Raw genomic sequence first — 17,940 nt, 5'->3', positions numbered from 1 at the left:
ACTTGCGAACATTTTGAACTTGGTAAGAGGGAGATTTTGAAAAAAAACTGGGGGATTGATTTTCCCCTTTGAGTTACATTGAAAAAGAGGAGATTGTAGACAGGAGACAGATCAAATAAAGCCCATTTGAGCTTAAAAACATTGGACGTTTCCTGGCTGAATCGGGTCTGTTGGCATGTATGGTTGTACTACCATTGCCTCTTCCTTCTGCCCACAATGGTCTATTACATTGCCACAGCCTCTCTTGCAAGTCCTGTATTGTTGGTTTGTTGCCCCTGCCCCCCTTTCCACTGCCCTCCATAGTCTGTTGTGCTGCCACGGCCCTTCCTGCCTGCTCAGTGTGGTTAAATTGTTGCCTTTGCACCCTCCTACCTGCCTTCAATTTTCAGAGTCAGTGCCTCTGGCCTCTGCCTCTCAACAGTATCCTAATGAAAAACTAGATTGCTAACATTCTATATTTATTACAAAAGTGTGGAACGCCTGACGTCATCTTGATGTAATCAAAACTGTAATACCTAGAGAATTTCCTTTAGAAATTACATATATGAGAGGGTCTTATTGGCATCAAAATTATGGTTAGTGCTCTAAAAGACTAAAATAAGGACATATTTTCTGAGTTTTCAAATGGCGACAAAGCACTTTTAAATTATTTGTTATCTTTATGTTTTTTTATCCAGTTGACCACTTGATTAAATGTTGCACTTAGGGGAGAGGATGTGGTGTTACTTCCAGAACTGCAGACTTTGCAACTGGGGAACCAGGTTGGAGTTTCTGCTTCAGCTCGACATTCTGTGATTCTGGTCAAATCACTTAGTCTCCCCATGTCTACAACCAAAATGAATTTGTTCTTGTGTGATGTAACCAATGCTCATGTAAAGCACTCCAATACCTGACAAGTCTGCACTATATAACACTGCAAAAACACAAAATAATAAGTGTTTTGCACACTTCTGTCATTGGGCTATATTTGGGCTACATCTGGGTGATTTTGGGCTCTTTTGTCTCCGGTGGCCATCTTGGGAGATTTATTTGTTATGAAGTTTCCTAATTTCCTCATGTACTGCAGTCTCCTCAGTAGGAAATGCTTTCAGTTTTTTACTTTGATTCCCTCATGAAGGTATTCAGATATGTCACACATTTGCCATAAATTCTGAATGTTAGCACTCTAGTTGCTCATTAGATCACTGTAGTAAAACTACTGTTCACCATGGAAGTCTGCTCCTGGTATTAAAAGTGCATGTTTCAGTCTGCATGTCAGAATTTTTTAATGAAATAGAAGAGGATTTGAGAAGTCACTCAAAATGTGCCCTAATTTTCTTTCTTCAGCATTAATCATAATTTCTATGGCAAAATGAACCCCCTCATTGTGTTCCTTTTTAAATTAAATGTTTTAAGTGTTACCATTTTATTCCAATCAAGATGGCTTCAGGTGTGCCATACTCTTGTCATAATGAAGACAGTAAGCACTCTAGTTGTTTTTAAGAACACTCTGGGACATTCTGTCATTGGGCTATACTTGGGCTACATCTGGGAGATATTTGGGCTACATTTGGGCTCTTTTGTCTCTGGTGGCCATCTTGGGAGACTTATTTGTTATGAAGTTTCCTAATTTCCTCATTTACTGCAGTCTCCTCAGTAGGGAATACTTTCAGTGTTTTACTTTGATTCCATCAAGAAGGCATTCAGATGTGTCACACATTTGCAATAAATTCAGAATGTTAGCACTCTTTTTGCTCATTAGATCACTGTAGTAAAGCTACTGCTCACCAGGGAAAACTGCTGCTGGTATTGAAAGTGCATGTTTCAGTCTGCATGTCAGAATTTTTTAATGAAATAGAAGAGGATTTGAGAAGTCACTCAAAATGTGCCCTAATTTTTCTTTCTGCAGCACTAATCATACTTTTTATGGAAAAATGAAACCCCTCATTTTGTTCCTTTTTAAATTAAATGTTTTAAGAGTTACCACTTTAATCCAAGCAAGATGGCTTCAGGTGTGCCATATGTTTATCATAAGTAGGACTGTTAGCGCTCTAGTTGTTCTTTGGAACACTCTGGGAAGCTGCAGTAGAACACAGAGGAATCAACTGACAGTCTCTGCCATTGTTGGATGTACATGTTTTACTGAGAATGTCAGACTTCATTCTCACATGACTGAGAAAGATAATGTGAATTTACAGAAAATAAGCTCTCAGTTTAGCTTATAGATCACCTTCCAAACCTCTGTGGGAAAAGCATGAGAAAATATTTTTCTCTCAATCATGATATCCCAGCAGAAGGCTTTTTCACATGGTGAAATCACCTTAGAACATACCACAATTCCTAAAATGAGTATGGTACCATCAACAAATGATTTATAATGTAACTAAAGTCTTAAAACCTTCTATTAACTGCAATGCTTTTTAATGAGGTGCTATCATGTATATTGGTCCCAAGATGGCTGCCAACACTTCTTGGATGAAGTGCTGACAGCCAATCAGATCTCAGGATGAGATGTGTGGTTAGGCTCCGCCCACATATATATATGATTTTACTTTTGATTTTCTCAGGAACTACTGAACAGATTGACACCAGACCAGCAAAAGGCACTTCCCTGACCTGAGGACAACCTCTCTGCCAAATTTCAAGTAATTCTGTTCAGCCGTTCGGGCTGTACCTTGGATTAAAGGTCCCTATGGAAAATTGCATGGGGAAAACATGTTTTGGGACCCCCCGAGACTTTCAGGGTAGGAGCGGAGCGGAGCACCCCACCTATTTTGAAAAGTTTGTGAGGATTGGTCAACCGGCGCCAAAGTTATTCCAAATAGAATGTTGCGGATTTCCTATGGAAACACGGTCCTAACTATAACTATCTACTGGCGACTGCCAGTAGATAATAAAAAAAAAATATATATATATATATGGTCATCTCAAAGGTGCCCTTGCAATAGAGACGCACTCCTCCAGCCGGTGATTTATCACAAACCTTTTTATTATTTCAGAACAGGCCTTTTCATTCCAAATTCTTTCATCCCCCAGCCTAGCGCGTTTCAAAGCTTCATGCTTTTTCTTCAGAGGCTTTTTGACTGCAAGTGGTATTTTGGCTCCCACAGTTCCCTGCTTTGTCAGCTTTTATTGGCCTCCGGTGTGCCTGCTTCAGTGCTTAATACTATTGCACGCCGGAACTTGTGGTTCAGCTCAAAATAAATTAATAAACTCCAGTGCTTTTCGTGCAGTTCAAAAACAATTCAAGGATCATTAAAACCCTCCAGTGGGCTTCAGAAAGCAAAGTCCTGTTCTATAATTAGAAACCAACTTCTATATATATAATACTTTTCCTTGAGACTGTTCTTATTGCGGGGGCCTCAACCCCTACCATCTTGTTTAGACTCTGAGGGCAGTATCATCAACACCTTGCTGTTTTCTTCAAGGAAAAAATTGATCTCATCATTAGGGATCTGGAAGTCTCGCCAGACTCTATCCCTCCCCCCGACCTGAGACTGGGATCCTCAGTGGACCAACTCGCAGGGCCAACCTTGGCTTCGAATGATCTTTTACTCGAGTTTCCACCTCTTACGTACGAAGCATTCAGTAAACTAGCCAGAGAGATTTCCTCGGGGTCTCCCTTAGACCCTGTTCCACATAAAATATGGAAGGAATTTGAGAAGGAACTTTTTCCATCCCTCCATCTTATCTGCAATCAATCTCTTGCGACTGGGACTGTTCCAGCTCAATGGAAGCGGGCGCTAGTTTCTCCATTGCTAAAAAAGCCCTCTCTCGACCCGGACTGCTAAAAAAACTACCGTCCCATCTCCCTGTTACCATTCCCAGCCAAGATTGTCGAAAGATGGGTTAGCAACACCCTCTCCAACCATCTGGAACGTCATCAACTATTAGATGTTGATCAATTCGATTTCCGGCCCGCCCACGGAACCGAGACCGCTCTAATCACCGCTATGGACGAGCTTCAAAGGCGTGCAGACAGAAGGCAGGCAACGTTTTTGATCCTGCTTGACATGTCTGCCGCCTTTGACACTGTGAACCCTAAGATTTTGCTGAAGCGGTTGCTTGAGGCGGGAGTAAGAGGGTCGGCAGTGCAGTGGTTCCACTCATTTCTGCAGGATAGGCAGCAGGCGGTGTCCATCCCTCCTTTTCAGTCAGCTTTTACTTTGATTTCACATGGGGTCCCCCAGGGCTCAGCAATTAGCCCATTCCTTTTTAACCTTTACCTCAGACCTTTGATTACGCTAATTAAAAGCTTTAATATTAAAATTGTCAACTACGCCGACGACACGCAAATGATCCTCTCCCTGGAGGGAGAGGATTCTACATCGGTTGAGGTCTTTCACAACTGCTTGCGTGACACCTCTCGTTGGCTTAAGGACAACTCCCTTCAGTTCAACGCAGGGAAAACGGAGGTGCTCTTTAGCGCTGGAACTAAGATTCCCGGGCCTTTCCCTGATAATTTCTGGCCCCCTGAAACTGGGACTACAGTCCGGCCGGTGGAATCAGTCCGTAACCTAGGAGTCTTGCTGGACCATAGGCTCAGTTTGGAGACGCATATCCATAAGATTACTGCTTGCTGTTTTGCCATCCTCCGTTCCCTAAGGAAGGTCCTTCCTCTCCTTCCCCCACATGCTCGCGTCCAAGTGGTAAAATGCACCATCCTCAGCAGATTGGACTATTGCAATGCCCTTCTGCTGGGATCCCCTGGATTCTTGCTGGACAGGCTCCAAAGGGTGCAATCAGCAGCTGCTAAGCTGGCCTTGGGGCTTCCTAGAAGAGCACACGGGTCATCCTCTCTGAGCAAACTCCACTGGTTGCCGGTGAGGCAGAGAGTACAATTCAAAGCCCTTTGTATAGCATTTAGGGCGCTCCATGGAATTGGCCCTGCCTCCCTACAGTCGAAATTTGCTTGGTACACTCCAGCCAGGCAGCTTCGCTCCTCTGAGGCCAAGCTGGCAGTCGTTCCCAGATTCAAGAGAGTCAGATCCGGAGGCAGATCCTTTGAGGTAACAGCTGCCAAGCTCTGGAATACGCTCCCAGCTGATATTAGGCACATCTCTGAACTTCTCCCATTCAGGAGAAGGATCAAAACCTGGTTATTCCCCAAAACAACTGTCTGATAACTTTCGCTCCTGTGTCTCACTTTTACGCCTCTCTCTGATCCAATCAGCGCCAGGATGCCTGCAATGGTGATAGTGCGCTTAACAAATGCCTAAATATATATATATATATATATATATATATATATATCTATATATATGATCAACTGCGTCCCACCACCGGGTGTAGGCATTTGTGCAAGGGTGTACTCCATGGTAGGGCTGAGGTCCTTGGGTCCCACTGAGATAGAGCACATAGTTATCACTTGTGTAGCTGCACATTCCCTTCACTTTCTCCTAGTAGTAGGAAGTGAATAAGGAAGTTATCTGTTCCTGTTTACATTGTTCTTCTGACAAAACATCCTTGGTTAGGATATGATTTTCTGAGAGCATTGTCCTGATCTGCTTGTTCCAGGGACCCTTCCAGGTCCACATTGTATTATAGTATCCTGCAGCATATTAGGGCCCAGAAGAGAGGAACATTCATCTAACAAACAGCCAACCACTGGGTGTGAGACTTTACAAACTCCTCTAGATTATTTGCCATCACCCCATTTTTACATGCTCCTTGACACAGGCGACCCTCATAAATCGTTGGGCTAGTCATTCTCGAAAAGACTGGTAAGTGAGGATTCCTGTTCACTCACCTCCTTTCTAGCGATCATACAAAACCCGCTAAAGTGTGCTTTGTTGACATACTAAGTCTTACTCTACAAATTACCTCTTCTACAAAATTGTCTAACAAACTGGCATGTCTTCTTCCTAAAACATTGCTGGGAACCAGGCCAGCTACAAATGAGAGCTATCTAAACAGGTTATATAATGTTATATAATGTTTCTTTTGAACAGCTGCCCTTAATGTTTCAGGTACTGAAATTTGGAGTCACCCAACTCTGTGTTACACCAAAGAAGGAATTACTTCCCCACTCACAACGCTGCCATCAGAAGCCCTGCAAACTGAAGCAAAGAAATTATTTAAGGTAAATAAACAGCATGGCTGTATATTTTAGAGTAATTGTGTGAAGTATTGCAGCGAGTGTTCTCTTGTGTCTCTACTTCCTGCTCTCACTAGTGGTGCAACAAAGAAGACTCCGACCCTGATTTTAAGTTGAGAAGAAATGGAAAAATTTTCCAATCTCTGGGGGAAATACTGAATCTGTAGGGAGGTCCACAGATTGAAATTCCCAAAACACACAAACAAAAGCGCATTAGAAATTGTTGATAACTTCCTCTCAATGGATGAGTGTGCTGGGTCCTAAATCAATGATCTTTCCCATTTCTGGCCTCAAATGAGTTTTGTGATCAAAAGAGGAACTGCTTAAATGAGTTACAACTCACTGGCAAATCCCACCAAATCAGCACCTATGAAGCAGTAGATACCTTGCCAAGTGGATGTGTATATGTAACAATGGTACGTCTGATGCACAGTGGGATTATACACAATCTGAGTATGCACTCAGTCAGTGGAGGATGCCACCAATGTCTGTGCAATTCTTCTGCTCCATCTATATGCATTATCACCTGGTCGCAGTCTGTGAAAAATAAAGGTATGAGTAAACTGGAAGTGCAGAGTTGATTTCAGATTCCATTTCCATTTCACTTATTGGAAACCCTGCTGAGAGTTTACTTCAGCCTTTTTTGAGGAGGTCTGTACAAGATAGTCCAACGGGTTTCCATATAACCATGCATCCATCTTTTTGCAGATGCTTGGGGTTGACCTTATTCCAAGCTGGAAAACAAAGGCACCAGTATCTGGCTGGAAATTCACCCACATTGAAATAAGGGATAAGGAAGAGTTACGAGGTGGAAATGCAGTCCTTCACGTTGAAAATCAGTTATTTGTACTGCATTGATAGGAATATTGGACGTTTTTTTCGCATGCGTTTACAACGCATGCCATAACGCAGTTGTTACAACGACCGCGTTGTTATTTCGCGTACCGTTACAACGCAAGTCGGAACAACGACTTGCTTTTAGGGGGCGCTGGATGTTGGAATAGTATAATTTACTATTCCAACTCCAGTCTATGCAGACACTAGGGAAGTTGTTGGATTTTAAATCCAACACCCTCTGTCCCGTAAAAGCAAGTCGTTGTTCCGACCTGCGTTGTAACGGTATGCGAAATAACAACGCAGTCGTTGTAACAACCGCGTTGTTATGGCATTTGTTGTTTAGCATGCAAACTAAAGCGCTGTTTACCCATTGATAGCCCTATGCTCTTGAACTTACTTTCTTTTGTAGAACAGTGGAAAGGAGAACATTTCTTAGCAAGATGAAATTAGCTTCCTACTTACAGGAACAAAAGCTAACTTCAGTCTCTATGTCCAACTTATTAAACAATCATAGACAAAAATCTTTTGCCAATTTGTGGACAGAATAATTATGTTTTAATTAGCAAATAGTTTTTTTCATCCTTTCTCTAAAAAAGCAATTGTCTTCTTCCACTTTGAATTACACCAGCTTTGGCTGCTATGAGACAATACACACATAAGAGTTTTCATGCAATAGTGAACGTGAATTACTTTCATACAGATTACCTTTTCTTCCAAGGGCTCTAAAATTAAGTTTTGTAAAGTGATAATTTGTACTCAGCTCTTTACATCCCTCATAAGACTCTTTATTGTTCAAATTTACCATAGTTTGTTCTGATGTACAGGACTAATTACCTTGAAATACAAGAATCTGTGTTTAAGCTTTTGAGAAATGCACAGCTCAAGTATTTTTTACAACCTTGGAGAATAACAGTGAATGCATGGATTCTCCCATGTACAAAGAATGTAAGTTCAAGAGTAACTATGTGCTGCATATTTCTCACAAATCCTTAGTCACTTTGATCGCCAACGACTTTAATTCAACCAACAAGGAATGGGCGATACTCAGAGCTTTGGTCAACAAAAATGAAACTACCTTCCAATTGGCAGATTAAGGGATGACCAATAGTGAATTTTACATGGAGAAAATCCAACATCCACTTTCCAAAGCATTCTGGATCAAATTCTGGACAAAGCTATTGAGTGTGAATGGATTATAAAAAATAAATGTTCTAGGAGACATCTTTTCCCCGAAGACCAAAACTGTATATGCTACCAAAAGTGCATAAAAGTCTCTCAAATCTGCCTTTTTGACTGATCATTTCAGCTTGTGATTCAATACATGAACCACTTGGAAAATATTTGGACAACTTCTTACAATCTATTGCACAAGAGATGCGTTCTTATTGTAAAGATACAACTGACTTCATGAACAAACTAAAATACATACAACTCAACAAAGCATACAATCTGGCTATGCACCATTGATGCTAATTCTCTTTACACTTTGATTCCACATGCCGAAGGCATGAATGCTGTGGAATGGGCCCAGTTCCAAAAAAATGTAATAGGAGCAAACAAAGTGTTTCTGGTAGAATTACTTAATTTCACATTACACCAGTTATTTTTTTAGTGGGACAGGACTTCCTACAGATACACAGCACTCTATGGGGTTTACATGGACCGGCACCTGTGCAAATATTTTATTGGCCAAATTTAAAAACAATTTAACAAAAATTACATGAGAATTTGCTATTGTATCTTAGGTACATCGTCAACATATTGATTATGTGGAATGGCACTTTGGTAAGCTTGGAGAGCAACATTGCTGATCTTAATACTAAAAATCACAACATCTAATTTACACACAGCATTGACAGGTCACACATTGCGTTCTTGGACGTCATAGTCTCATTTAAAGGAAATTAGATACAGACTAGTGTTTTTAATAAGCCAACAGACAGGAATAATGGTTTGCATGTTCACAATTTCCACCATGAATCCTTGAAAGCACATCGTCCCCATTCCCAATTCACCCTGTTGAAAAGAATGACATCTAACACAATTCAATATGGTGACATACAAGAAGATTACAAAGAGAGATTCAGGTGATACTCTGAAAATATCATATCCAAATCAGTAGAACAGATAATTAAAATTAGTGGAAATGGTTTGCTAAAAAATCTGCCTTCTTCCCCGTTTTTCAGAGTGTGTACCCAGGGTATTGGGAGGAAGTGAAAACTGGCAATTGTTTCACCTGTTACTCCTTGGGTTTAAGGTTGATGTAATAAAATAAGCTACAGCTGCCTTATACCAAACGGTGGTCATGTCTTCTTATGTATGTGAAAAATACCTCATTGTCCGTACTACTTGGCAGTGTTCAACACTGCACATTACAGACAATTTGGGGACCTATATAATCAGCATTTAGAGTAATTTGCCCTACCCTGCTATTCTATAACACCAAATTCATAAACAGTGTTCATGGCATGCCCTCGAGCACAGAACTGCGAGTGTTTCCTCACTTGTGAGTGTGCATGGACCATGCTTACTACAGAATCCCTGTTACTGTGCACCCAATACCCTATGCACACTCGATGATGCCTCTCTCAAGGGAGGTGTGGAATGGAGACCACCCAAGATGTGGTCTACATATGTCAAACTCCATCAGCCCCCACCAGGGAAGTTGTTCAGGAGACAGCGCTGAGGGTGTAAGGATCTTTCCTGTATCCCGCTGGATCGCAGTCTTAGAGTATGACCCTTAGCTTCCCTCCTTCCTTTTGATTCTACATGATCCATGTCAATGATAAAGCATGACACAATTTTGTGTGTGTGGGACTTCCTCTTCCATAAGGATGACACTTCCTGCACTTGCACAGGAACTCTGTGAATGTCCTAGTTGGACTTCCGTATGTCTGTTTGAGGATAGTATTACTGTAACTTATATTCTACCTATAGCTGATGTACCTGTATGTGTTGGTTGTGTCTTCATAGGAGTGCGTACGGTGGCTTACCTTCTGCTCTCTCTTATATGTTATAATACCATGTCAATATGCACCTGTGAGTGATCACTTTTGCACACAATATGGAACATTCCACTATATGTGTGTTGGGGGCATGCTTTAAACTATTTATTAAAATGTTATAATGGTGAAATAAAACGATTGCATTGTCTTAAATGTGCAGGCATTTATCTTTTTTTTATCGAACTTGTTAGGGAAACATCCATGACATGTGACAATGTTCTTCATTGAACAGGTAATGAAATCATAGCTTTGTTTTGTTTTTCTGCAATCAGACTTGCCAGTTATTCATAAATGCTGCGGTGGACTCTCCTGCAATCGATTACCACGTGTCGCTGTCCCAGAGTGCCCTCCAAGTTTGCCTCACACACACTGAGCTGCAAAACGAGATGTTGTGCCAGCTGGTTAAACAGACCACTCCCAGCCAGCCGCAGGGCCAGCCAGTGCCCGTGCAGGTACAGTGCCGTCTGCTCACTCATAATCCCTTCTTGTCTGCGGGGATGCAGCCAGCATCTTTACCACGTAATGTGGGTTTTTTTTTGCTCCATCTCTGTTCACTGTGACCGTTTGCACAATCTCTAGGAAGATAGTTATCAATGGTGTACTGTCTGTGTTTCTGATGTTTGTTCAGAAAATATGAACATTTATTTTGAAGCATGAACTGTTTCTTGGTTTGAAGATTTATTTGCAATGAATGGAAGTTTGCTGGTGGGTGACACTGTTTACACCGTTTTGGAAAAACAAGTATTGACAAAGCTATAATTTCTGGAGTTCATGTGCTAACGTTTGCAACCATAGGCGTGAAAAATTATATTTGCATGCGTTAGAACATGAAAGCTAGACCTGCTGGCCTTGCCAATGTTTATTTTATTTGTCATTGCATTGTGCATTTGGTGTCATAGCCTAAATTGAAAGTTGGTATCCATTTTTCATTGAAGTAATTTTAAGATATATTGACATTTAAGCTGTATGCCAGGTATGTCTTACGTCAGTGGATAACTCCTGTAACTGTTTCCCTTAATGTATAAGGTATACCATTTCAGAAATAAATTTCCTTTTATAGCTATGCATGTGCACTACACACAACATTGTATCTACACCAGTGTTATATGGACATGAAAGCTGAGGTTTAGGTAGAGGCGAGATGACATTACATTGCAGTGGTGAAGTTGGAGTTAGAAGAGCAGTGCCAGGAGCAGAAACAAGGACGGGAGTTGGCCAACAGACAAGGGCTTTTAGAGATAAACAGATTTGTCATTACAGAAGCAAGCTTACATTCAGAACATTAAAGACAAGTTGATGGCTGATGTAGTAAGGGGCTTCCAGCAAATGACTCAACTCCTGTTTTACTATCCCATTATTAGGTTCAGCTACAGCGCTCATGCGCTGTCTGCAAGACCTGCGGTAATCAAAGAAAACCACGTTTTTCCCACCTGCTACTTACCATAGGTTGACTCTAATGTCGCTCTTTAGTGCTTACTCCTAACTCGTTGGCTTTGCCGATACGTCACTTCCGTTCAAGGCTGTGGCGCACCGGTAAAGCACAGTTCCCATGCACTTTAGTTCTTCAACTGTTGTGTCGAGAACTCTTTTTCTCGTCACTGTTTGTTGTTGAGTTTTCTGGCCGACTACTGTGACATGCTCAGAGGCTCTTAACAGAGGAGTCTTTCGGAAGATGGGTTTTTTGCAGCTCTCTCCCAAATCACTCCAATGAACTCAAAAAGACATTGTCAGGCGCGAGACAAGGACACAGCCGGCTCAAGCTGGGCTAGCACCGAGGACCGGCTAATTTGATTACCTCCACGGAGACTTCAAAAGGCTTTGGAGCTTTAATGCAGTCCTGCCAAGTATCACACAACACGTGTTAGACTAACGCATTTCAGTGTGGTACTCCGCATTACTGCACTGCAATGCATTGTCACGCATATGCTGAGTGTCGGCTGTGACAGAAAGCACTGAATAAAACTTAGAGTCTGTGGCTTGACCGTGACTCAGTTGCGCACGCTGCTCCAGCAGGCTTGAGGCTCCCAGCTGAACTAAGGCTGCTGGCAGCCTCACTCAACTGTTACAGTGTATCATGATGGTGATCCAATCCCGCGCACGGCTCTCACTGTCAGCCTAACGTCATTGTGGTCGACGACACATCCTGCTACTGGAGCACGGGGAGTTTAAGAGAGCTAAAAAAGGTGGATGGCTAGTTTATCATGGCCGGAGGGACGCCTGCCTATAATCATGGCCGGAGGGAGCACACCATAATACCGTGGCTGGAGCGCTACAAATAATCACGTCCGGAGCGCTACAGATAATCATGGCACCCGGCCGTGACGCTCGCAGCGCTTCCTGCAGCAGCTCGCACAGGTCTGGGCCACAATGTGCCATCAGCTGCTGTTATTTTACCGCGCCACCGTTGAATTCAATATTTTACGGCAGAGTTGACGAAAACTGGACGGCCCACCTGGGACTCACAGGAGTCAGGGCAGTACAGCGGCCTTGACGGATTTCACTGGAGGCGAGCCTGGGGGCTAACTTGAATTACCATGGCCCGCGGTGGCTCAGGCCTGAGCTTGCCTTTATCCAGCTGCAGACCAGAGACAGCGGCTTGGAGGTTTGCACTGGAGGCGGGCCTGGAGGCCAACTTGAATGGCCACAGCCTGCAGTGGCTACAGCCTGCCTTTAGCCAGCTGTAGACCAGAGTCTACCTGCAATTATATAGCATGTAAGTCCAGAATTAGTTTAAGAACAGAAGTTATAAGAACCCGGAACCAATCTACTGCTTCTGAGGATGTCCAGTGGACGCTTGAACAGGCATTTGACATGTATACCAGGATGATGGTAAGATCATTTTTTCTTAAGTTGATATTATGACGTGGATAGTGAGATGGGCTAACCTCGAGCTTTGCGAGGGAAAGGTTGGTGTTTTTCCTGAATAGAGGTCCCAAGTATAGTGACTGTTTGTTAAATTCGCAAGATCTGTGTTATATTTTGTTAGCTCTTCTGCATTTGCATTCACAATCCTGAAGAACGGTAGCACTGAAAATCGTAACCTGCATTAGAGTCGTTTGGCAATATAACTTGAAAGGTAATTCTTGCTAAATACATGCACAAGAAACTATTTAAAACAGTGCACATTATCTTTTATCGCCCAGCATCAGTCCATAGACCTGCAGGTTTCTGAACTCCCTTTCTCTTGATTGCTGCTCTCTTTGATTCTCTCTGTGATTGACGGTCATGCTGTCAGCTCTTACCTGTTTATGTGCTATAGTACATATATGATATGATTCCCTCGTCTTCATTGCTTGATTTTGCTTGTGAGAAAGTGTCACTCATAGTCGTTGAAATGTCACTCATAATTTCGCTGAAATTATGAAAATGTCACGCATGCCAATCTGGAACCTTGCAGCTATGTTAATGGCAGCCTGGGCCGACCCCAGAAGTCTGCGGAAACGGTGCGGATTAGGACCAAAGGCTACTCCCAGTTCGTGTTTACATCGTCATCTGATCTCGTGGGGGAGGGATGCGGCTGAACCCATGCTTTAAAGCCCTGTGGTGGACAGTGGTGCTTCAGTTCACTCAACTACATTTCTATCAGATTTATTTTTAATTTACAGGCGGATCCGCTGAGCTAATCTCACTCAAGGCCTCAAACAGAAAGGCGAGTCACCTTTCAATCTGACTGCCTCTCGGTTTGGAATAAAGGTTATTCATGGAGCAGATGATGTTTGTTAAAAATGGTACTTATTACACCTGAAGTGATTTTAGGGAATACATGCGGAATACATTTCATGCAACTGGGCCGCATTTTTTTCTTTGTTTTACGCAAAACATTATCTACTGAATGCACAAATAAACCAATTTGCCCCAAGCTCTTTTATGCAAACCGCAACATCACTGCAAAATAACTTGGGCCTTTTTTGCACTAGTGTAAAATGTATGCAACGTGGTCTCAGCTGCCAAGAAAACAAAATCTCCTTTAGCTCTCAAGTGATTGGTAATGCACACCCCAATCCAAAAATGTGTCATCTCCCTGTCGTATGCAGGAAGCTGTAAGTGATTTCCCTTGGTCACCAAGGGCACATGCCCAGTGTCCCAAATGAACATCATTTGGGAGGAGGCATTGGTCTCTTTTTTTGTTGGCTCTGCCCAGTATATTTTTCTGGACGAGCTCAGATGAAAGACTAATGAAAATATGTTTTCTTTATTTTTTAAGTATTTATTAATTGTAGCATTTACACAAAATATTGTACAACAAAATTACATTTACAATAAATACAATTAAAAACAAAAAAAAATTTTTTTTTAAATAAAAAATGTGTACAATTGATAACAAATGTTCATTGATATCATATAACACAGCATAAATAGTGCATCAGACTGTGTCTGCTACAAACATAGGTCTTAGAAATTGATTTTAATAAAAAATGATTTAAGTATTGGTTATCAGCATCACAAAATTATTAACCTGGATGTGTGTTTTTTCCCCTCTTTACTGGGGAATCCGTTCTTTTCACCTTTAAGAAGATTTACACACTTAATTCATATAAATCATCACACATCGTGGCTCAGATTGGATTTTAAATAAAACTGTAGTTCTCCAATACTTGGAAAAGTACAATTAAACTGTAATCCTTGTATATTTACACAGTTTAAAAAATTGATAAAAAAGATTTTTGTTTAACAATTTTTTTCAATCATAAAATATACACCACTCAAATTACTTTCATATTTTCACTATACTAATTCACCACTAATCCGTTATGGATTCCAGAGTAGCGTGCTACTCACTGAAATAGCGCTTCAACGCCTCGTCAGGGGTAGTAAGCTCTAAATAAGTGCAATTACAATGCAATGCAATGCAATACAATAATTTCATAGACAGCAATTTAGATTGACTTGTTAAATTATATGAAGAGATTTTAAACAAAATGGTATAAATTTGGTAACCAAGAATTTTTCTTCGGTATCATATGTAATTTCATTCTCTATTAGCTTTTTCAAATGAATACAGATTCTTCAAAAAGATGATATAAATGTCAGCTTACTTGAGAGAAAGCTCAAAATGTTATGTTGTCAGTCCCAGTTCCAATCCTAAACTTTTGACTGGAGTTGAATATGGTAGATGCAAAAGTATGCCTTCCACAATTGCAATTCCATTTTTAAACAAAGCATAAAGTGAAAAGGCAGGAATTTTAGGAGTGTAAATTTTCATTAGAGAGGATCACACCTCTTTCACGTTGGAGAAACATCTCTTACCTCTGTTTTTTTTATTATTTTCTTCAGTGTTTTGTGTGTTAACTATCACCGGAAAGTGACGTTTATCCCATTTAGGAAGATAAGTTTGGCGGTGTTCGGGGGGGGGGGGTTTAATCCACCTGGCTAAATAGTTATAAACGTTAATTGTGAGAATGTTCACCTTCGTTGCAGGGGCTAAGGAGGCCCCCTTCAGCATGGGTAAGCCTGGGGGGCCCCCGCATCGCGGGGGCTGCGGGGGCCTTTGTTACGCCCCTGCTTCGTTTGAAATCATTCATAAATCTGCCATCAGCATTTCCTAAATCCTTTCATCTGCTTCTACAATCACATCCACTCTCCTTCACTCTAATACAAGTCCCTGCTTAATCGGCTGCCTAGGTGGAGTTGCTTCAGTCATCGGATGTGATTAAAGTATTTATCCTGCCCTTTTATCTTCCCTCTCTGGGACCTTATCCTTATCCTCCGACGCTCATTGCTGCCCACCTGCCCATTTTCTATCTGATACCTTTGGAATCAATCAAACACCCCTGCCTTCTAGCACACCTCACTCATCCTGTTTTCCACCTCACTCATCCTGTTTTCCACCTCACTCATCCTGTTTTCCACCACACTCATCCTGTTTTCCACCACACTCATCCTGTTTTCCACCACACTCATCCTGTTTTCCACCACACTCATCCTGTTTTCCACCACACTCATCCTGTTTTCCACCACACTCATCCTGATTTCCATCTTATCCATCCTGTTTCCACCACACTCATCCTGATTTCCACCACACTGATCCTGTTTTCCACCACACTCATCCTGATTTCCACCTCAACCATCCTGTTTTCCACCACACTCATCCTGTTTTCCAAACACACAAGCAAGCACCTACAAATGAGTTCACTTTGCAGCTTCATTTTATATAACCTCCCTACCTACTACATGCCCCCCAGGGCCCGCTGCGCTGGGAGCAGTTCCGCACTTATACAAACTTCTGTCTCATCACACACTTTCTTCAGCACAACATTATCACTGCTTCACGTGATGCACATAGTTAATGTGGAAAGGGGCAAAGGTAGATGTGGACCATCCATGGTGTAACTGTAACTGTACAGCGCCACTTACGAAATTGGCAAAATCGTGTTCTGGAGTGGGATGTCACCTGTGGTAACTGGGTAGCACAATGGGGCTTTCCAGCTCAACTGCTGCTCAGGTATGCCAGGGGCACCCAACAGCACAATGCTGGAGAGTACTGGAGAGAAAGAGAGAGAGTAGTTAAGGATAATTGCCAGGTCCCAGCGTGCAGGCCAATTGTGCTAGTGGTGCAGTTCAGTTACACCACTTGTGTTGCTGAATAATGGCAATTATGTCAGCATTGCTGCTCATTATGCCAGGGGGTCTGGTCATTTATGGCAGTGCCATGCGCGCTTCTCTGGGACAACGGCGGCTGCTTATTTTAAATAAAATAGATCTCGCATTTAAGCGAGTTTGAGCTATTGACATTGTAAATTACAGTGCTTTTTATTCATGTGTTACTTATCATAACAGCTAAATAAAAGGCATTGTCATTTACAATGCCAATAGCTTAAACTCTTGCAAATGCGAGACCTATTGCATGGCAAATGATTGTTTCTATTGGAATCTGATCCGCTGGTCCATTAATGGCATAAAGAGGAAACTTTCACTTAATCTTTGTTAATTCCGTGTGTACTCGATTGCTGATTATTGTCATTAGATTGCCACAGAGGCCAGCAACCACCATGGCTCCGAGGTCAGAAGTGTAGGGTCCCTTCCCAAACATGGCTGACCACCCTCGCACATCATTCCTAGGTTACAGGAGCGTCACATCCATCCTAAAGCTTTGTAATTAATGACGGGTGGCCAAACCTCAGACCCTTGGGACTATAATGAATTCAGAGGGTATACACACTGCTGTGGGTTAGCCAGCAGAGTTACTAGGGGGTCCCCAGAAAGGGCGATGTTGTATACCTGTTCAGCCTTGTCTGTCACTCACTTCCAATATCAAGCCAGCTTGGAGTAGCTCCAAAAGACAGATATTGTATGCATTAAACATGCTCCCCTCACCTGCACCTGTCTGATGTTCAATATTTTCTGAGGTCTGAGGGATTCTTGGGTAATTTCAGTTCAGTTAAGGACACAGAGGTGAGGATTATACTTGGGGAAAAATGGTAGTTCCATACAAGCAATCACATTGAATCAAGTCAGTGAAAACCCTTGACAACCTCATCCACTTCCTTTTCTTTGGGCAATGTCAGACTTTCCAGAAACCATCTCTATTTTCATTTTTATTACTGTTCAGACCGTTTGTGACAAAACAACACACCTTGAGACACCTAAGCGCCCACTTAATGTAACAATAACATAAAACATATACTAATAGGAACACTAATTAAATATCTTACTTACACTTACACTTTATAGATGAGTATACATTCTTCCAGAAGTTATTTGCATGGGATAATCTTCATCTCCATGTCATTAATAGAATTGAAAGTTTCCTTCACAATAGCTACACAATCAGGACCGAATGTGAGAATTATGCTAGTTCAAAGCTTTCCTAACACTAAAGAGGCTGTTACCCTGAGGCTTAAACTACAGTCACTTAAAGGTGAAGTGGGAGAGGATGTGGTCTCACGGCTAGACCGCCGACTTTGGAGCTGGGAAACCAAGGTTCGAGCCTCGGGGTCGACTACACATCCTGTGATTCTGGGCAAATCACTTAATCTCCCCGTGCCTACCAAAAAAAAAAAAAATGAATGTGTCTTTGTGTAA

General features: G+C 41.9%; 1 protein-coding gene across 2 annotated transcripts in view; it reads left to right on the top strand.

Annotated features, from left to right (window-relative positions):
• PLEKHH2 (pleckstrin homology, MyTH4 and FERM domain containing H2) overlaps positions 1 to 17,940 on the top strand; it is a 626,603-nt gene that overhangs the window by 444,064 nt on the left and 164,599 nt on the right. For both annotated transcript variants that reach the window (XM_085612785.1, XM_085612786.1), the window contains exons 18-19: positions 5,949 to 6,061; positions 10,191 to 10,370. In XM_085612785.1, the coding sequence (XP_085468911.1) occupies positions 5,949 to 6,061; positions 10,191 to 10,370 (293 nt within the window). The remainder of the gene's footprint in view (positions 1 to 5,948; positions 6,062 to 10,190; positions 10,371 to 17,940) is intronic.

This window comes from Triturus cristatus, chromosome 6 (genome assembly GCF_964204655.1).
Source record: "Triturus cristatus chromosome 6, aTriCri1.1, whole genome shotgun sequence".
Lineage (NCBI taxonomy): Eukaryota > Metazoa > Chordata > Amphibia > Caudata > Salamandridae > Triturus > Triturus cristatus.
Note: the sequence above shows the minus strand (reverse complement) of the source record. Positions and strands in the feature narration are given on the sequence as shown.